The 22,240-nt window shown below is 45.0% G+C and overlaps 1 protein-coding gene across 2 annotated transcripts in view; it reads left to right on the top strand.

The window, feature by feature from the left end:
• ARSB (arylsulfatase B) overlaps nt 1-22,240 on the top strand; it is a 166,364-nt gene that overhangs the window by 118,739 nt on the left and 25,385 nt on the right. Inside the window, exon 7 of one of the 2 annotated variants that reach the window (XM_047778173.1) lies at nt 1,554-1,574. The exons of the other annotated variant lie outside the window; for it this stretch is intronic. Coding sequence (XP_047634129.1) covers nt 1,554-1,555 — 2 coding nt within the window. The 3' untranslated portion in view covers nt 1,556-1,574. Of the gene's footprint in view, nt 1-1,553; nt 1,575-22,240 lie in introns of those variants that run through there. 2 annotated transcript variants of the gene reach the window in all.

Genomic DNA, 22,240 nt, shown 5'->3' with positions numbered 1-22,240 from the left:
TTCTTTCTTGAACAAGTTAGAATGTAGTGTCTGATTTTTAGCTCTTAAACTAGTGTTTAAACTTTTTAATGTTAGAAATTGAAACAAATCTAAACCTTTTTCTTGTTCTAATTTCAGCCATATTTTCAAATTTATAGGATGTTATTTTTTTCTTATGCGTTCCACAAATTATAAAGGGTGGCATTTGTCTGGCCATGAGCTCCAATGAATATACATTCTTTTAAAATGAAAATATTGACAGTGGAAACGAAATTAGAAAAGAATGGGAAAAGATGTATATAAATCACCAGACACTTGGAAGAGCATGTAAGCAAATCTAAGAATGACATGTTTTCCATAATTTTATATTTTCCCTTAAAAAAAAAAACCTCACTTTCCAAATTGTTGATGGCTTGGCAGCTTCAAGGATGACCTCAGCTCTTCCCATGTGTAGTATCTGCTTTCTTTGAGATAACTTGATGGCACTTCATCAAGGCTGGGTCATTAAGTTGAATTAAAAACCAACTGGGTTTGAGATTAAATTCCCCTAACTGCTAAACCAAACAAACTCTTGACCTTAAGCCTGCTTATAAGCACTTGCATTGCACACAGGCTGCTTTACTTCTAGAAGCAGAAGTAAGCAAGTGAGAGAAAAACCCACTCCTTAGAGTTTCTGATCATATCTGTCAAACTGCACAGTATTACCGGTGTGGTACTCCAGACTTCCAGCTGCTTCCACACCAAGCATCCTCTTCTCTCTAATCTGACCCCAAATCAAGAGGAGGATAATTTTAGCATTGTTTTGCCACCTTGGAAAGTCATAGACAGTTACCTGAGCTGTGGTCTACTCTCAGGAGTCAGGGGCAGCTCCTGACCATTAATGAGGTGGTGATGAAAAGATAATACTAGAAATTAGGCTGTTAGTGGTGGAGGGAGGAGCTGTCTGAGAACAGTATGAACAACTTCATGCATTGCCTGGGAACTCACCTGTGGCCACCAGGTGAAGACACCTGTATTCCAAAAGTCTGGTCTGGCACCTGACTCTAAACCAATGCTTCTCAAACTTGAGCAAGTACCTGGATCACTTAATTCAGTTGGGCTGGGCAGGGTCTTGGATTGAGTATTTCTAACTAGCTCTTGGGAGGTGCTGATGCTACTGGTTTTCTGACCATCCTTTGGCTAGCCAGTCCTTAGTCTAGAAGGGACTGTCACCCACTTTGAAGCTCAAGATTAATAATTTAAAACATTTGCATGGTGATTTAAGACAAATTAAATATTTTCATGATATGCAATTAAAGACAGAGATACAAGATCTTAAATCTCAGAACTGTTTTATAGATCTTTATAAATTTTTCCCCAAGTTCACAGTCAGGCTAATTGGATAGCAAATTACATTGTCTTTCTCGTTATCCAAATGCCACATTGTTTGCTGATCCTAAAGTAATCTGGTATTTGACAAAAAAAAAATTCCAAATATATTCAAGCCAGCGAGGTGTGAAGATTTTAGACCTTATCTCAGAAGTTTGGCTCCTTTTTCCTTTTGTTCCTGATGTTCTCATTCCATCAACATTCAGAAAGAAGATTCAAGCTTCCAAAAAATGGTAGTGAACTGAGCATGTACCACCCAGGAAGTGGTTGCCAAGTCAAGAATGCAGTTGCCAAGTCAAGAATGCAGTAGCCAACTTCTACCCGATTCTCTGAGATGCTGCTTGGGTTGTGGGTTCTGCCTCCTTCCAGGTACTGCTCTGATCTTGCACAGTAATAGGAATGAGTTCAGAGAAACTCCAGTGAATCCCTAGAGAGACTACATGGAGAAACTGGGTGACAAAGGGTGCTTCGTGGAAAGTAGGAAGATTCCCCATGCTCATGTCTTTGTAAATGCCTGAAAGGTTATTACTCTGGTGCGGGTTGTGCATCCATTTGGCTGGTCATAGCAGTAGCTGGGACACCTGTAGCTCTGTCACTCTGTCTCCAAGGAACACAGAGCATCCTTACCCAGCATCGTTGAGTGAGCTTGTCATGCATCCTGGACTCGATGAGTTGGTTTTCTCTTCTCACCTCTCAAAAACAAAAGCATAAACATGTCTAGAACTTAAGAGCATCTGAAAAACATATCTAGTCACTTACCACTTTTAGAGGGAAAAATGGTAGAATTTGATGTTCCCATAATATTGCAGAGAAGAAAACCTATTCTTTTTTTCCCCATGAATTGACGCCTTTGGATCATCCTAAGAGGACTTGGTATAGTTTTCTTTTAAAGTGTTGAAAGATTAGGGGTTTCTGGTTGTGGCACAGTGGTTAACGAATCCGACTAGGAACCATGAGGTTGCGGGTTTGATCCCTGGCCTTGCTCAGTGGATTAAGGATCCAGCATTGCCCTGAGCTGTGGTGCAGGTCGCAGACACGGCTCGAATCTGGCGTTGCTGTGACTGTGATATAGGCCAGCAGCTACAGCAGCTACAGCTCTGATTAGACCCCTAGCCTAGCGTGGGTGCAGCCCTGGAAAAGAGAAAAAGACAAAAAAAAAAAGTGTTAGATCAGGCTGCAAGTCCCTGAGCCTATACCTCCTCCCCCAAACCCATCTAAATCTCTGTTCTGGGACTTGGGTCTGTAGTTAATTGCTTGATGTTTTTATGCAGTATAGATCTGTGTACTGCCTCGGTGATAGGAATAAATTAAAGTGTCTCGGTAAAGACCAAACTCATCAATTTTTCCAAAATCTCTATTTGATTAATTCTACAAAGGTCCAGGTCAAAGTTATTCCTCAAGCCTTATTATTTTAATAAAGAAGCCCAAAGATTCCACGTCTGTCAGGAAATTCATTATCACTATCAAACAGCAAAAGGTCACCAAATGTCTCCTTCCACAATCAAATAGCATATAAGAAAAATTTATTTTTCTCAACAATTCATTACCCCAGCAGAACCAAGAGAAACCTCTGACATTTGCTTCAGGGCAAAGAAAGATTCCATATATCATGGAGAAAAATGACAAACAAATTAATGAAAAACAAATACACTCCTGCAGGATACCCAGCCATGCCAGACCCACACGTCAAAGTCAGCTTTTATTCTCAGGTCTTTCCAACTCTGAAGAGTGACAGTTTTCATAATGGCATCAGCACTTTAGTTCCAGAAACTGTACACACACCAAAGCAACACAAATTAAAGAAACATGCAGTGGAAAAACAGAAAGAGAAATTCTATCATTTCATGCATATTTAACTATAGTGGGAAAGTCATTGCTGGCAAGGCATTATTGAAATCTTGAGCTAATAAGTGGAAGCATTCTAGAAGTTATTCCCCCCCCCCCCCCGCTTCATAATGCTTTAGACAAAATTGTAACTTGACTAAATTTAGCAGTGCTCAAGTTTCCTACATCCTAAAAATTCCTTCCTTTATTTCTGCCTCATTCTGGCCATCTTTCTCTTCATCTCTGAACTTCATCGAGGAGTAACTTACATGTGCTTTCTCCATATCTTCAGTTTCTGTCCTTTTACAAACGATTTAATTTTAACACCAAGTACATTTTCCTTTTTTAAAAATACAGGCTGTCCAAATAAAGACAAAATTCACCGTGACACTCCCTCCCCGCCAATCCAAGTCCCTCCTTGAGAAACCACCCACTGCTAACAGTTTTGTCCTTCTGGACCAACTGTAGATGCACTTACTTGTATGATATGGATTTATGGAGTTATGTGTGTGTGTGTATTTATATATATGATACTTTTTTCATGTAAATGGTATCATTAAATTTACTTTTTTTGTCATTTTTTTTTTTTTTTTGGACCCAAACATCTACATTAGAGATCTTTCCAGGTCTGTACGTATAAAGCAGTGGTGTTCAACTAGGGGCAATTTCTGGAGACATTTATTTTTATTTATTTATTTATTTATTTTGCTTTTTAGGGCTGCACCCACAGCATATGGAGGTTCCCAGGCTAGGCGTCGAATCGGAGCTGCCGGCCTACGCCACAGCCACAGCAACACCAGATCCAAGCCACATCTGCGACCTACACCACAGCTCATGACAAAGCTGGATCATTAACCCACTGAGCGAGGTCAGGGATCGAACCGGCAACTTCATGGTTCCTGGTCGGATTTGTTTCCGCTGCATCACGACGGGAACTCCTGGGGACAGTTTTGACGGTCATGACCTAGATGGGGGTGCTACTGGCATCTAGTCGTTAGAGGCCAGGGATGTTGCTAAACATCCTACGGAGAACAGGCAGCCCCTGCAGCAAAGAATTATCCATCTCAAATGTCAGTAATGTCAAGGTTGAGAAACCCTGGTATAAATCTACTTAATTCTTTCAGCTGCTGCACAGTATTCTGTAGTTTATTTCACCAGTCATGTTAAAAATTTACATTTAGATAATTTTCTTTTCTTTCTTTTTTTTTTTTTTTTTGGCCACACCTGTGGTATATGGAAGTTTCCAGGCCAGGAATCAAATCTGAGCCAAAGCTTTGACCTGTGCCACAGCTTCGGCAATGCCCGATCCTTAACGCACTGCACCAGGCTGCCGTGGATTGAACCTGCGCTGCTGCAGAGACAATGCCAGGATCTTAACCCAGTGCACCACACAGGAAGTCCTATGTTTTTTTTGTAGATTCCACATGTAAATGACATCATATGGTTCATGTCTTTCTCTGTCTGACTGACTTCACTTAGTATGATAGTCTGTAGGTCCTAGATGAATTTTTTTGCACATGCTGATTTGTGCCTATTAAGTGCATGTTTCTTTTCTTTTCACATAACTGTAATCTGCCTTCTTCTCCAAATACCCCCAGGTTTGAAGGGGCCTCCTGATTCCAAATCCCTTGGCTCCTTTTCAGGGTGAGGCAACTTGGCCTTTCTCCTGCAAGCAGACCCCGCCACCCCGAGGCTCCACCCTCACCTCTCTTCTTCCATCGCTGGGTTCACTGCCTGGCTGGCCAGCCAGCACCTCATGAGCTCTGGTTGTCCTCCAGGCACTGTGCTAGGCACTGGTGATGTGACAGTGGACCGAGGAGGTCCCTATTCTGGAGACCCTCTGGTCTAGAAAACAAGCCCGTACAAGAGGTAGACAGAGGAGTTCCCGTCATGGCGCAGCGGAAATGAATCTGACCAGGAACCATGAGGTTTCGGGTTCGCTCCCTGCCCTCGATCAGTGGGTTAAGAATCCAGTGTTGCCATGGGCTGTGGTGTAGGTTGCAGATGCAGCTCGGATCCCACGTTGCTGTGGCTATAGTGTAGGCCGGAGGCTACAGCTCTGATTCGACCCCTAGCCTGGGAACCTCCATATGCTGCCAGAAGCGGCCCTAGAGAAGGCAAAAAAAAAAAAAAAAAAGAGTTGGATAGAGTGAGGCTCGCGTGTCTGCTGAGTTCGCTTAGGGACTGAATAAATGATTCAATAAAGTATCAAAGACTTAAAAGGGCTAGAGAAAATGTTTTCCCTTCACAGTTCAGAATTTACTGCATATTTTATCTTCACACCTGCTTCTCCTACAACATAGATTTTAAGAAACAAATCAAGAAAAATGCTTTTCTCACATTTTCCCACCACCAGCCTTTTTTTTTTCTTTTTTTTTTTTTTGCTGCTTTGAAACAGCAACTGCATTGTTTCACATTTGCTTTACAGGGAATGCACTTGGCCTTGGCCAAGGCAAAGAAAAGATCAAATTAGAGAGCAAGCCTGTTTGCTGCTGGCCTAGAGGCCCGCCCCTCCATCTGGAGCCTCCTTCCCCTCCCCGTTCTTTGCAGCCTCCTGGGGCTGTGGGTCCATCACCTTCCACCAGCCCCTCACTCCTGGGAGGGGACTCCAGGAGTGGGCTGAGTGCAGCTGCCACCTGGCCCTCATTTCCTTGGATCAAGGAACCTTAAGCCCCTACCTGAAAGATGACAGCAGAGCAAAGTTCCACTATAAATCCAGTTCAGTGCTCGGAGTGGACTCCTTAAAAGGCTGAATGTTCCCTGGGCGGGCCCTGGGGGCTACAGAGATAAAGGGGACATGCCCTTGTCCCTGAGCTGTGGGCATGGGGCATTTACAAACAGTCACTTAGAATGCAAGGCAGAACATAATTAGCCCTAAAAAGAGGATTGAGCCAAGTTGCTTAAGGAGAAATAGGGGATTAGTTATGACAGGGAATCAAGCAGGGCACTTGAAAATCATTTCCCTCTCTCTTAGAAATACAAGCAGCTTTGTTTGATGGATTTCTTTTTCAAGTTAAACACAAGAGAAGTAGGATTTTGGAAAAAAAAAAAAGGAATGAAGTGTCAAGAGAACTAGATTCTGGAGTGCTATTCTGTTGAGTGCCACCTAGTTTGGGTAAAGCCCTGAACCTGGGGGGGGGGGCGGTTATTCCTGATATTTATCTCTAGTCCCAGTAAAAGCCCCCAGAATGGTGGCTGTCTTCATCCCAAATGCTCAAGTCTGAGCAGCCCTGGCTATCGGTCAGGGATCTTCAACTTGTTTCTGTTCAAGTTCATTTTCTGCAAGTCACATTATCTAATTCTCAAGGTTGCTCCCACTGATCATGCCAGATCTGTATTTGTATTTCTAATTGCTTAAGCCAAGTGGGGTCCTGAGTGCTTCAAGGACAGAGCCAGAGCACAGAGCCTCGTACTGAAGAAGCACAAGGCCGGCTAGACCAAGGGCCAAAAGGAAGATCTGACAGATGCGTGGTACTGGGGAGGGCAGCGCTGAGGGGAGAGAATTGAGGCAGCTGGTTGAATGAGTCGGTGAACAAGAACAATAAGAAGAAGAACCAGGGCTGCCATTTGTTTTTTGGCCTACCCGTGCCCATACTTTCTCTCTCCAGGCAGAGACATGAGTGAACCAGAATCAAGAGGCCTGTGGAGGGCTTGCCCCCAAACCCTCCCAGAGGGCAGCTGGGTTCGCTTCCTGTTGCTGTGACCAATGACCACACTTTTTTTTTTTTTTGGTCTTTTTAGGGCCGTACCCATGGCATATGGAAGTTCCCAGACTAGGGGTCGAATCAGAGCTGCAGCTGCTGGCCTACACCACAGCCACAGCCACGCGGGATCCCAGCCATGTCTGCAACCTACACTGCAGCTCACAGCAATGCCAGATCCTTAGTGACTGAGCAAGGCCAGGGATTGAACCTGTATCTTCGGGGATGCTAGTCAGATTCGTTACCACTGAGCCACAATGGGAACTCCAGGAAAATACTTTTATATATTTTACAGGCCTGCCTGAGTGCCTATTGCTATTGTAGCCACCACCAGCTTTCTACTAAAGGAGATAACTCAGAACCTAAGAAGTGAGAGCTTTAGAGCAAAGTTGTGGTTCTAAAAGGGTCCCCAAGGCCTCAGGGGCTCCAGCAGACATAGGGGAAGTGCCTTCATGGCCAAGAAGGGGTTTCAGGAGGCTGCCTTGCTCAGATCGACCATCAACTACCAAAGGTGGATCATTCCTTGTATTATTCCAAAACATCTCCAGAGATGAGATGAGAATGAGAATGAGATGAGAATTCCTTAGTCTTCTTCTAGGTCCAGAGTTCTTTATTTTACCTTTCCCCACCTCATAATGCCTTTTCCCTTTGTTCATTCCTCTATGGAAAGAAAAAGTAAGTCCTTCACCCGAGTTTCACAATAACACGTCACTTGCAGCTTTCTTCTGAGCATTCAAATGAATAATGTTTGGAAGTTTCTTATTACCCAATCGCATCGGGACCTGGAAAAAGAAAAAGAATAAAGGTCATGGGAACTCCATCTAATCACTTGTGATAGAACATGATGGAGGATAATTGAGAAAAAGAATGTATATATATGTATAACTGGGTCACTTTGCTGTACAGCAGAAATTGACGGAACATTGTAAATCAACTATAATAAAAATAATTTTGAAATAAAACAACAAAGTCAAGTCAGACAAAAACAGTGATCTGGAAAAGCTATCTCAGGAAAATATGGGAGCAAGGATAGTAGGTTCAGATACTTTCCTCCCCCTTTTTTGACAGGCTGCCATGGACAGTTTCATAGGTTGCTAACTGCACCAACGCACAGCCTGTCCTCCATTTGCCAAGTTATTTTTCCTGGCACAGAAATGGTGTCTTGTTCTAATCTGAATCAGGTACTCTGTAAACTCGTGGGCCCTGTGCTTTGCATCTACTCTCTCTTTATCTTGGACTTGTGAGTCACAGAGAAATGGATGAAAAGTAATCAATCCCTTAGACAACAAGCAGGAAAGAAACAATGGAGACAAGAAGGAAAGCCAAAGAAAAAATTCTTGGGAAAAGGAGATGCCCATTTGGCCTCCAATTAGGAGGAGCTGTAGCTCCAATTGGACCCCTAGCCTGGGAACCTTCGTATGCCATGGGTGTGGCCCTAAAAAGCAATAAATAAATAAATAAATAAATAAAATATCAGAGTTCCCGTCGTGGCTCTGTGGTTAACAAATCTGACTAAGAACCATGAGGTTGCAGGTTCAATCCCTGGCCTCGCTCAGTGGGTTAAGGATCCACTGTTGCTGTGGCTGTGGTGTAGGCCGGCAGCAATGGCTCTGATTAGACCCCTAGCCTGGGAACCTCCATATGCTGCGGGTGTGGCCCTAGAAAAGACAAATAATAATAATAATAATGATAATAATAAAATGAATAAAATAATCACTTCATTTTCAGTCAACTTCATGAGAAGATAATTGCGTTGCAGTTAAGCTTTTTTTTTTTTTTTTTTGTCTTTTTGACATTTCTTGGGCTGCTTCCGTGGCATATGGAGTTTCCCAGGCTAGGGGTCTAATCGAGCCGTAGCTGCCAGCCTATGCCAGAGCCACAGCAATGCGGGATCCAAGCCGCGTCTGCGACCTACACCACAGCTCATGGCAACGCCGGATTGTTAACCCACTGAGCAAGGGCAGGGATCGAACCTGCAACCTCATGGTTCCTAGTCGGATTCGTTAACCACTGCGCCACGACGGGAACTCCAGTTAAGCTTACAGACATAAAATTACATAAGCCTCACACCTTTAATGTTACACATAGTTTTTTTTGTTGTCTTGGTTTGGTTTAGTGTGAGGTTTTTTAAGTGTCTTTGTATATCCAACAAATACTATGTGGTTATGTTCATGGCACTCACCTAGTTCTTGGATATAGTCCTTTTATGTAGTGCTCTTCAGTCTTTAGAGTGCATAAAAATCACCTAGTGGCATGTTAAAAATGCAGCTTCCTGGGCCCTCCTTCTGTACAGCTGCATGATCTCTGAAGCCATAGTTTGGTCAAATGCCCAGGCAGTTCTAATGGTATAAGGATGACACAGTGAGAGAGGTTGCTATAGGGATGCAGAGTATAACCCAGAGTTCCTTGTCCTCAGAACATGGAATGAGTCAGGGAAATAAAATGTAGACACATTTCAGGATCAATAATACACAACAGTGGATTCTGAAGAGCTCTATGAGTAATAGAGGGAGTAGATATAGGTGAGATATTATGTGGGGAGGAAAAGAATACTCCTAAATAGAGTTCTCAGAAGATTTCAGAAAAGAGATTGGGTTTTAGCTGGGCTTATGAAAGAGGGTGGAAGGGACATGAGCAACCATAACAGAAAAGAATATGAAAAAAGAATATATGTATAACTGAGTCATTTTGCTGTATAGCGGAAACTAACACAATATTGTAAGTCACCTATACTTCAATAAAATTTAAAAAATAAAAATTAGGAGCTCCCTGGTGGCTCAGCAGGTTAAAGGTCTGGCATTGTCACAACTGTGGCACAAGTTTGATTCCCTGGCATGGGAGCTTCTGTATGCCATGTGTGTGGTATATTTTTAAGTATTTTTTTTAAAGAGGGAAGAGGGCTTTTCAGTGGGGAAAACAGATGAATAAAGGCACTGAGATCTCATGCGGTGGCTCAAAGCAACTTAGGGGATACTGAATTCATATCTCCTCATTGCATCATTGATAATTCCTCTTGAACCACAACCTCGTTCTTCTTCCTTATTAGATTGCTTTTAAGATTCCTTTTATAAGAGATTGCACATGTCCATGTAAGGAGAGATTAATCAGTATTTAAATATATGCATGAGTTATGTATAATTTCAGCCTGATTTGTTTAAGCGTCTCCATTGTTGAAAAACTATATAGACTCCAAATGGCATCTGATTATTGAATTCAGATGCCAGAGCCTTTTGTTAACAGTGCATTTTTTTTTTTTTGCAATGTTCTTTTTTGTTTTGTATATTTTCCTTCAGAAGCAGCAGGCCTACAGATACCTCAAAGTATACTGCCAATCAGTGAAATAAAGGAAGTGGTACCAAAATTAAAAGTGAAGACAGTCTTAGCAACCTTTTTGCAATGTGGGTTCTTTGTTTAATCATATGCCTCATATTTGGAGTTCTTTCGTTTTAAATGGGTTACTATTCCAAGTGTTCTCATTGGAAAGTGTTTGATACTTGTGTTTTATAATTCTTTCTCACTCAAGCAACTTTGAATATCAGAACACAATTTTGGAAAATCTATGTAGTAAAATCAGAAGAAAACAAAGAGAGCCCTCTCTTTTGCTGACACTCATAATAAATACAAAATGAGAAAAGTAGATATTGGTGTAGAACTTCATGACTTTGTTATTTAGAGGATAAATCACTGCTGTGGGTTTTTTAAGTGATAAATCAATGTCACATAGCTTCAATTAGAGACTGCATCTAAAGTTTAAAGGGTATAACTGCATGGGTAGGAAAACTATTAGCAGAGGTATATTGATCGATTCTTTCCACATACACTCGTAATTTCTAAACTTATTTTTTTTTTGCTTTTGTTTTAGGGCTGCACCCGGGGCATATGGAGGTTCCTAGGCTAGGGGGTCAAATTGGAGCTACAACTGCTGGCCCAGGCCACAGCCACCGTAACGGAGGATCCAGGCTGTATCTGAGACCTACACTGTAGCTCACAGCAATGCCAGATCCTTAACCTACTGAGCGAGGCCAGGGATCAAACCCGCAAGCTCATGGTTCCTAGTCGGATTCGTTTCCACTGCGCCACAATGGGAACTCAGCTTTTTTTTTTATCACCGTCATAAATTATTATTATATTCATATGTGTCCAGGACACTTCTGAGCTGGACCTAATGCTATATCGTGTGTGTGTGTTATCTGTGTCCGTGTGTTTGAGAAAACTGTTTCTGTGACTGTGTTTCTGTAATGTGACCATATCAAATATTGGGGGTTATTTTAAACATATTAGCATTAATTTCTGGCAAATTTATCTTGACTGTTTTATTCCCAATCTTTTACATATTTGTATGTGTATATGTGTGTACATACACACACACATATATATATATATATATATATATATATTTTTTTTTTTTTTAAGGCGTAGCTCATATTTGAGTTTTCTTGAATGACTTTCACAGCCTAGTTTCATGCTGGTTGCTCAGTGAGGACTTGGTCCTCTCTCTCTTCTCACTGTAACTACTTTTCTCTTAGGCCAGGGAGTTGCCCCCCAGGATACTATACTTTCCTTCCTGGCTCAGGGCCTGTGCTCTTGTTTATGCTTCTTTTGTACCCTTCCCAGGACCTAGCAGACAGCAAAGCACTTACTTGTATGCTACTCCATAAATTCCGACCCGTAACTCAAGGAGCACAGCCTCTGAGCCTTTCCTATTTCCAAATTGATTTGCTTGTCAATCCCAATATGCAAGCACATAGGCAATAACGCTCTTTCCCGCTCGAAAGGATGTGGCACTTTTTCTTTTTTTTTTTTCTTTTTTCTTTTATTTTCAGAACCACACCCGCAGCATATGGAGGTTCCCAGGCTAGGGGTCGAGTCAGAGCTGTAGCTGCTGACCTACGCCCCAGCCACAGCAACGCCAGATCCCAGCCGAGTCTGTGACCTATACTACAGCTCACGGCAGCCCTGGATCCTTAACCCACTGAGCAAGGCTAGAGATCAGACCTGCATCCTCATGGATACTGGTCAGATTCGTTTCATCTGAGCCACAATGGGAACTCCAGTGATGATTTTTCTAATCACGTCAACAGTTAAGTGGATCTGAATTCACATCTTCCAGGCAGCACTTGGCCAAAAATTCTCAGTATATAATCTCTGATGGAGGTTTAGCTTGGCTGATATCCTTCCAGTTTAAAAAAAAATGTGGATAAAATGCGAATATTATTAGGTTTTTAATCTGCATTAATAATTACTATTTTCCAGCTATTAAGTTTCTGCTTTTTATATTGCGTTTTTAGGGACATGTTATGGTCAAGATTCTATATTCATTGCTTCACACAATATGCAGTTCCTGAGATACCTATATAATTCTGAATGTTGATACACCCATAAGAGAGTTTGCTTTTCCCTCTCACACATCTGTTTTGCTTTATGCAAGAGAAATTTCTCATGCCAGAATGACTTTCAGTGGATATAGGCAATCTGCTTTATGTTGAGCCTCTGCAATTCACAGATGCAAATGTTTAAAAAGCAGTGAGGTTAACATAGTTATTTCTTCATCTGAAATGTCCCCAGTCACTACTTTTGTCCTCAAAAAAAAAAAAAATCTTATTGTGTTATAAATTCATTGTGTGTAATTCTTACAGGCTTACCTCATAATCCTCCTATAAGAACTGATTTAACTCTTTCGTGGCCTCTTAGGATGAATCTCAAGGTCCCAGTTGTTTGTATTGCTAGTCTGATGCCGTCTTCTCAATAAAACTTAGGTTCCAAGGAGGGAATAAGGGAAGCAGTTTCATGACCCAGAATAGAAACCCACTAACCAAAAGAAAAGCCACCTGCCGAAAGTTTAGCCTCTCACCATGGACCCTCTATTATTAAATCAACAGATAGGACTGAACACCCATTGCTTTACTCTGTGAGCAGATATGGGCAAGGCAGAGATGATATATGGATGCCAGCCTCAGAAAACACGCCATCTAGTTGAAACTTAAAATAACAGATGAAACCTAAAATAACGAGGGGATGCATGGCTATCAACTGTCCTGCTTACAAAAAGGGACAGCTTCTCACACCCACAGCTCCAGGCATTTGGTTCCAAACCTTCCATTTAAGCAAACCTTTCAGGATCTGAATCTTCCAAAGACATTTACCTAGTTTTTCAGGTATCGCAAAGTGATACAGTATAAAGCCTCCCGCATGGCAAGAAGCTTATGTTAACAATACGTGAGGTCAAAGATTCAAAGCCTGTGAGAGCTTGAGAGAAATCCAGCCGCAATTGTTTTCTGATACAGCCCAACAGGGGAGTGTTTGATGGTTGAAAGCTCCTGAAACTCTCAAAGCACAGGAAGGCTGAGTGCCAGTGCCGATCCTGATCCTGGCTAAAGATGCTTTACTGACGTGGCCCCTGGTGGCGCTCACTGTTTGCAGAAGGAAGCTCTTGTGTTTTCTGAAAATGTGTCCTAAATACACATTCCAAGGCCGTCCATGCTAATTACAGGTTCGTGATTGGAGGTACTGCTCTGTTGGTATCTAGAATTGGAAGGGCAGCGTGTGTTCCTCGGTAGGTGAACTTGCAGGGCAGAAATAGACAAAACCTATCCCCCCACCCCCACCCCCACCCGCCATACTGACTGTCCGCAGAGATCCGGTCAGCTTTCTGAAATGGATTGCAGGTTTCCAAAGTCTCTAGACAATCCCTTTCCAAGCACGTGAAGAACAAATAACTCACAGACACCAACCTCATTTTTCAGTTCAAAGCAAAGAGAGTTTTTCCCTGTGCTCTTCCTACCTGTCTTTCACCACTGAGTTCTCCCTGGAATACTTGCACCAATGGTACTAGAAATTCTGGGAATCAGAGAACTGGTTTGGGACCAAACTGGATGATTTCCACTCCTACTTCCCCTCCAGTCCTGAATCCCCGTGTAGCAGGCTCTGTCTTTGTTTGTCTCTGAAAGAACACTGACTGTCCTGCTCTGAGCACTTGAAGGACAGATGGATTAACATTCTGCTCAATAGAGAGATGCGAGGGGGGCAGTGATGCATGGGGGTGACAGGAGGTTGGAGAAGTGAATAGAGATGAGGGGAGCCTGTTTGCTAAGGGTAAGCTGGGCAGCAGCACCTTTTCTTTTCTTTTCTTTACACTTCTTTTCTTTCTCTCTCTACAGCTGTAACCATGGCATATGGAAGTTCTGGGGCCAGGAGTCAAATTGGAGCTGTAGCTGCAGGCCTACACCACAGTCACAGCAACCCGGGATCCGAGCCGGCTCTGCAACCTATACCACAGCTCATGGCAGTGCCAGATCCTTAACCCACTGAGCCAGGCCGGGGTCCAAACCCATATTTTCACGGACACTATGTCAGTTTCTTAACCTCCAGAGCCACAGTGGGAACTCCAGCAGCACCTTTTCTTCCGGGACAGTGGATGAGCCTCCTCCTGGCTGATGCAGGGGTCCAGTGGAAAGCTCACCTCACTGAGTCACCAGACTGAGGTTTCACAGAGGAGGGAGGGGGCAGGCCCAGTCTACACCTTCTGCTACCCATTTCCCTCAGAGACCAAGGTCCCCGAATCACAGGGCCAGAAGGGTGGGCCTAGAGCATAAGAACATCAGTGGGATGGGGCTCATGGGCAGGTTGCCAAGATGTGGCTGGATACCTTGGAACAACCAGCTGCAGGGCTGTGCCTGCCCAGTGCCTGGGGCTTTGGCCCACCTCAGCCAGACCGCAGCATGGATCACCCAGCTCCAGCTGAAGGGCAAGCAGTGCTGCCGAATCTGGAGCTGAGCCAGACCTGACGGCCCCCACCTTCCTCCCCAGATGTGCTCCAGAATCATCTGCGTCCTTGTTGGTTCCTTGCTTGTTCCAGCTCCTCCTGGGACTGGCCCTCTGTGTAGACATAGAAGAGGGTCACCTGCAACATGGGCCAAAAGGTCTGTCACCAGAGGCTTCTCCGGCTGGCTGGAGGTGGGCTCAAAGTCCTCTCCATAAGGGTTGCTTGCCTGATTAACACCCCTCAGTGAGTCCCCAGGGCTGCTCCAGCATAGAGCTGGGCTCACGTCCACACTGCAAGGGCCCAGCCACATGGTCCAGACCCATTTCCTGACCTTCCCTGCCCCTGGCTCTCCCACTCAGCAGTGCCGTGTTTTTCCCATGCCCCCAAATATGCCACATGCTTTCTTACCTCTGTACTTTTCCTCACGCTGCCATGACTGTCCTTTCTTGCCTTCTTCTGTCTGGTAAAATCTGGCTCATCCTTTGAGGTCCTGCTCGAACATAACCTGCCTTCATAAGGAGCTCCCAGTCAGCACCACCACCACCTTTCCTGGCAGAATTAAGTCCTAGTTGCTCCTCCCCCCGGTGGCCCCTCAGCTTTATGTGCGCCCCTAGCCCAAGGTGGGAGGCTTATTCATGCACATTTTTTGTTAGACTCCAAACCTCTTGAAGACAGGGACCTAAATGTCTGTCCATTCATTCCTCTCTATCATTACGTGGAACACAGTGTGTAATGTACAGGTGTCTGTTTTGCCGATCTGTTGGCTAAGATGGAAGCCTTTAGCCCTCCTTAACATTTTAGCTCTGACTAGTTAAGGAAGACAAAAGCAGGGCACGTGGGAGTTCCCACTATGGCACAATGGGACTGGCAGTGTCTTGAGAGCGCTGAGATGCAGGTTCGATCCCCAGCCCCGTACAGTGGGTTAAGGATGTGGCATTGCCACAGCTGCAGCTTGGGTGCCAACTTTGACTTGGCCTCAGAGCTGCATAACGCCATGGGGCAGCCAAAAAAAAAAAAAAAAGCAAAGCAAGTGGAAGAGCTGATATAGATGCCATTGTATATGCTGCCCCTCCCCACTCCATCCAGCAGAAGCGTCAGCCAGGAGATTGTTGGCTCCAGCAGAGAGGGTGGGGGCCGGGAGGGGGTGGGCGTGGTATCCGGGTTCCCTCCAGCGACACTGCAAACAGGGCGGAGGTGTCAGTCAATTCTGAGCACTGAGCTGTCCTAAAGGCCAAGTAAGATTGGTCCCTGGTGGCCTTCCAAAGTATTTGGCTTTCTGAAGCTGCCTGTGGCTCCGGAAATCAGGGAAATGCTTTCATGGGAGTGCGTCTCTGTGCCGAGAGGTGTAAATGCAACACGAAACGAATCTCTCTCCACCCAGTACAGGATGTGCTCTGCGAGCGCCAGGCTGCCCTGAGCCAGCTTCGTGCACTAGGACCTGTGTCCTCCCAGCCACCCTGGAGGGAACACAGGCCTGGTCAGAAAAGTGTCTTAAAAACCATGTGGAGGAGTTGCCGTCGTGGCTCAGTGGTTAACGAACCTGACTAGCATCCATGAGGATGTGAGTTCACTCCCTGGCCTCTCTCAGTGGGTTAAGGATCCAGTGTTGCCATGAGCTGCGGTGTAGGTCGAAGATTCGGCTCGGATCCAGTGTTGCTGTGGCTCTGGCATAAGCCGGTGACTACAGCTCTGATTTGACCCCTAGCCTGGGAACCTCCATATGCCGCCAGTGCAGCCCTAAAAAGACCAAAAAAAAAAAAAATAGAGTCAGACACTTGAGTACTAACTGGTGGTCTTCCATCTGGCTGCCGTAACCAAGTACCACAGCCTGAGTGGCTTATCAACAGCAGAAATGTATTTCTCGCAGTTCCAGATGCTGGGAAGCCCAAGGTCAAGGTCCTAGCAGGGTCCCAAGCTTGGTGAGGGCCACCTGCCCAATTCATAACTGGTGCCTTTTCCCTGTGTCCTCCGAGGTGGAAGGGGAAGATGTTTCTCCAGAGCCTCTTTTCTGAGAGATCTGATCCCACCCGTGAGAGCTACACCCTCATGACTCAATCAGCTCCCAAAGCCCCAGCTCCTAACACCATCCTCTTTGGGGGTAGGATCTCAACATACGATTTTGGGAAGGACTTAAACATTCAGACCACAGCCCTGGGTACGTGAAATTATTAGGCTGTTATTGTTAATGTCCTGGGAAATATTGCTTATCTTTGCCCATTAAATCACTGCAAATATAATAGTGATTGGGTTTTTTTATTAAAGTATAGTTGAGTGATTATGAAAATTTTTGTCTTTTAGAGACAGATACTGAAATATTTATAGGAGAACATGATGATGGCTGGGATTTGCTTTGACGCAACGTGGGGAGAAGTGGGGAACTAAGAAAAGGGGGAGAAAATTGGCCACATGTAGGTAATTGTTGGTGTTGGGTGCTGGTCGCCTTCATGCTTGTCATGCTGTTCAGTCTACTCTTGTGTCTGTGTGAAATTTTTCATATTAAGATATCTTTTTAAGGAGTTCCCTTTGTGGTGCAGCAGAAATGAATCCGACTCGGATCCATGAGGTTGTAGATTCAATCCCTGGCCTCCCTCAGTGGGTTAAGGATCTGGCATTGCCGTGAGCTGTGGTGTAGGTCGCAGATGCAATTTGGATCTGATGTTGCTGTGACTGTGGTGTAGGCTGGCAGCTGTAGCTCTGATTGGACCCCTAGCCTGGGAACCTCCATATGCCACCAGTGTGGCCCTAAAAAGACCAAAAAAAAAAAAAAGATATCTTTTTAAGTATGGAGGAAAAAGGTGGAGATGAGGTTATTTTGTTCTCATCCTCTTGATTCTTGGATTCGCTTTATTATGACTGTTTCCTCCCTTAGGCCACCTCTGAGGCTCTCCTAGTTAGGGAAGAGGACCCAAATTATTGGTTTCTTCACCCTTTCAGCACTTCTTAAAAGGCCTCCCTTCTGGGTTCTCAGATACGTTTAAAGCCTTTGTAAAGAAGGCGCACCTCTTCCCACTGGTCAGGTGGGGAGAACCCCGAGTCCTGGACAGCAGGTCTCTACCGTGAGCGCCTCCTGGGACAAAGCACTTACCTCTCCCCAAGGAGGAGTCACAGCCTTGATGACAGGTTCTAGCAGATAAACATGTCCCTTCGCTGTGCCTGTATCCCAGGGGCGCTAGAATGAGTACCTTTTAAAAGAAAGACAGTTTCATGGGGCTAACTCTGCTTGGAAGCCAACCAATGAGGATGTGCTACCAAATAGAGCCTGGGACCACCAGCCCCTCCGGAACAGACTGTGGGGAGCGCAGACTCAGCCCTGACTTACTTCATCTCGCGAATGTTTCCATTTTCTCTCTCTCCACAGACTGGATGCTCTGAAGTCCATTAGCGTAATGTTTTCCAGAGTAGATTTTCACTGGCCTCATTTCCACCACCTTTTTGTTTCTAAGACACCCCTCTTGCATGCACACACACACACTTGCATGCACACACACACACACACACACACACAAACTCCACGATTGAATGTTCTTTGCTCACTCAGTGGTTCTCATTCACTCCCCAGCTCCATGGCCCAGCTTTCCACCTGTGCAGCCCACAGACATGGTTGCAAAAGAGCTCAGGACAGCTTGTTGAGGGTGACGGGGAGGAGAGGCATAAACGTGGCAGTTGGTGGAGTCTTAAATGCAACGAGGTAAAACGTACGAATCTAGGGGGAGACCACCTCTCTGAGTTAACATCTTGCCTAGTTTTCTGTGTTCCACTTTCTAGTGGTGTGACTTGGAGGAAGCTCCTAAAGCCATATGATCACATTCCAGATACCGTAAGGGCTGCAGGTGAGAATGAAGAGAGTGGATGACTAAGTCACTATCTGGGAGAAGCAGAAAGTCGAGAATAATGAGGCAGCCCCAACAGGCTGGAAGGCCATCTGGGTAAATGTAATGGGCTGTGCTCAGGGCTGTTTGCAAAGAGCAGGGTGAGGAGGAAGAGCTTCCTGGGAAATGGAACACAAGGCTGCAGAATGATGGTACTGCAGCGACCCACACACGCATTCGGAAAAATCCACTGGCACAGATAAAGGAGTTAGAAAGCATTGATACCATAACATGCCCAGAAGGGCCAATCCGGACACCGTATTTGGTTTCCTGTGAGTTCTGGAGGGACTGTCTCAATACATGTTAGCTGTTGGTATGAAAGGTGTGATTCTTTCTGTGACGGCACCGGGCACTGAGTGCTGAATGCAGAAAACGCTCCACGAAGGTCTTTCTTATGGGCACCCTTACGACATCCTTTGGGTATCAAATTATTAGGTGTGCCGGCGGGGGCGGGGGTGGGGGCACCTCAACACTGTTACTGCTTTTCATTTCCTCTCTATGCTGTTATTGTTGTCATCTCCTTTAATTTCCTAAGTTACCCAGTAGGGTAGTGGAGAGAGGAGGATGGGGCCAGAGTAAATTGTATAATAATCACCACCATCGCCACGAAGGCTACCATTTGTTCCCTCGATTTGGTGCCAGGCTCTCATTGACCCATTTCACCCTCCCGGAATCTCCGGGAAGCTAGGTAGTGGTATTATTCCTATTTTATAGGGAAGTAAGCCTTGGAAGAGTTAAGTCATCTGCTCAGGACTGCACAGCTGGAATGAGACAGCGCTGTTCCTTTATCACTAAAGTCCTGGCTCCTCATGCCTTTCCAGTGCTGTCCTTTTCACAGTGTGAAGGACTGTTCCTTGAAGTGCTCCTGGTGGCTGAGGCTTTGGTGAGTGCCGCCAGCATCCCGTCTGGGTGTGGACGCTGGAGCCGCAGAGCCAGCAGTGCTCAGGCGGTGATAACCAGACTTGGAAATTGGCTTCAAGTGGACATGCCAGCTCACCTCACCATATTCCTGATCCGAGGACAGAGGGCTGTTGCACATGTATTTATCTTCACATGCTTCATTCCCTCTCTTTCCTGCTTGCCTTTCTAGTCCTGGTCAGAAAGAAGCAGAAAAATCTCACACTGAGTAAAAAGTTTTGCTTTCTCAGAAATAATTCTTACGACCATGGAAAATGGAAGGAAAGTTTGCATTCACCTCTTCCTTCCCCGGTGGAAGATGGCTAGAAGGAAAATAATTAGAAATAAAATGAATATAACCCCTGGCCTGGGAACTTCCATATGCTGTATGTGCGGCCATTTAAAACATAAATAAAATGAATGAATAGAAACAGAAGGGAGAGTTCCCACTGTGGCACAGAGGAAATGAATCCCGCTAGTATCCATGAGAATGCGAGTTCAATCCCTGGCCTTGCTCAGTGTGTTAAAGATCTGGTGAGCTGTGGTGTAGGTCACAGACTCGGCTTGGATCCTGCGTTGCTGTGGCTCTGGCAAAGGCTGGCAGCTAAAGCTCCAATTTGACCCCTAGCCTGGGAACCTCCATATGCTGCAGTTCAGCCCTAAAAAGCAAAAAAAAAAAAAAAAAAAAGAAAGAAAGAAAGAAAGAAAGAAAGAAACAGAAGGACATTTTTCTTCCTAATCACTTCATTCTCTTCTAGTCTTCTTAAATCTTCATTACATAACTGGTATAAAATCACTGATTAAAGTGTACGTTCTAATAATGGATTAGTAGCTGCCTGTGGGCTTTGCTGGATTGACTCTGCTCTGATATGTAGCTGAAGTGTCAGATTCTCACCACAGATAAGGGGCACATGCTGGAGGTGACCCAGTATACAGGTAAACCCGATGTGACTGTGGGATTCAGTCTGATGCTTGTTGCACCATTCAGCAATCACTAGGGAAAAGCTTTGGTGTTTTCAGCTGTCCCTTTGAAATCTGAATGATAATTTAGTCACTCTCCTGTGTGCATCGCTTTGAGTAGATCACTGAGGAACTTCCTGTTTCTAAGAAAACGTGTCCGTGCATTGTTCTGGCAAAACCCTGGAAGCCGATGCCCAGACCCCACCAGTGCTCTCTGGCCAGGAGATCCAGGAACATTGCCGGGAAAGACAAAGATTTATGAGGCCCTTCCTGAGCTACTAATTTTAAAGGAACTTGAAGATATAATCCTTGTCCTCAGGTGGCCTTGATTTTATAGGAGACTTGAGCTTTGAGGACAGAGGGAACTCCTGGCCGCATTGTCCTGATGCCCCACGAGTGCACAGCTGTGAGGACTGCTGCCCATGAGCTGGGAGCCTTGCAAGTGAGTCGGGAGGTGGGGGACAGGCAGACAGCCCTAGCCCACCCCTTGGGGACAGAAGGGCCAGTCCCCATGGACCCATTAGCATCTGTGAAAGTAGAACCACCCACTCTGTCTCCTCTCCTGGATCTGCTCTGAAAGCATCTATTAATTACAGCTTCCATGTCTGCCTCTGGCTGTTCATTTTAGAGTATTAAGTATCTAAGTATCAGTAGCTGTTGTCAAGAGATTTCCTCTGATCCCTCTGAACTCTCACCCTTTGCCTCCCAGTGGCTGTTGCATACTGCTTATGAAGTCAGATTTGTTCCATGGCTTCCGTTTCTTCCATCACAAGAAAATCCGGTGCCGTCCCACCTTCCTCTCCTCTCTGACTTACTCTCTTCTTTCATCAGGGAAGCTTATGTGATTACATTGACCAGATCCTCTAACCTCCATGGCAGGTGGTTTTGGAGTGGGTGGCAAAGCAATTAGAAGATGAACTAGTTTCCACCTAAGCCAGAGTGAAACTCTCTTTTTCTTTCCAGCTCACAGTTTGAATTGCATCTATGACTAATCCTGAGAGCGCACCTTTCCCCTGGCCTTTCTGTTTCTTTTGGCAGGAGTCTAACGCTGCATATATCTTAGGTGAGCTCCTTGAAACTAAGGAGCATTTCTTTCTATTCTCAAAACATTAATGGCTAAAGAGACTTAGGGCCATCTGGGCACTCCGCTTATACCCTTGACTCAGCAGGACTGTCAGGCATCCTGTCTGGTTCTGCCGGCTGCCTTGAAGTACAAGGGTCAGACCCCTGAAACAAGCAATAGGCCCTTTGCTAGAGCCAGAGCTCCTGACCTGCAGAGGATGGCGCTGGAGCACAGTTCCCAGTACCTAGTAGATGCTTAATAAATACTCACTGAATGGAATAACCCACTTCCTGACATGGCACCAGGTATAGTGTCTATGCTCAAAAAATACATGTTGAAGTATGAATAAATTACTGGGTTTCATAGAGGAGGCGTTCCAGCCTCATTTGAACCTCTGGAAAGGCCTTGGGCTGGATAAAACAGGAAAGCAGCCATAAGCAGGGAAGCAGATGGCTGATGCAAGCCCTCCAGCCAAGGAGACCAGCACTTTTCTGTGGGAACTTGGATGACCTGACCCCAAGAAAGCTTTGCAAGAGTGGAGCAGGCAGGACAGTGCAAATCTAGGGCTTCCTCTGCCCCTCTGGCATTCTTCACAGCAGCACCTGCTTTGCTGTGCCAAGCCCAGTGGCAGCCATTTCAACAGCCCAGGAATTAGCTCCTGATCAAGGGAAGCAGAAACGTGTGTGGAAATCACTTTTTAGCAGCGACAATTTCTTTTGGAAAAGCCCCCATAAGCTGCCGGCTTTCTCTCAAGTGTTCCAATAGATACCAGAGGACTGACAAGCCCGTCTCACCATATTAATACAAGTGTCCCCTG

This window comes from Phacochoerus africanus, chromosome 4, assembly GCF_016906955.1.
Source record: "Phacochoerus africanus isolate WHEZ1 chromosome 4, ROS_Pafr_v1, whole genome shotgun sequence".
NCBI classification, from domain to species: domain Eukaryota; kingdom Metazoa; phylum Chordata; class Mammalia; order Artiodactyla; family Suidae; genus Phacochoerus; species Phacochoerus africanus.
Note: the sequence above shows the minus strand (reverse complement) of the source record. Positions and strands in the feature narration are given on the sequence as shown.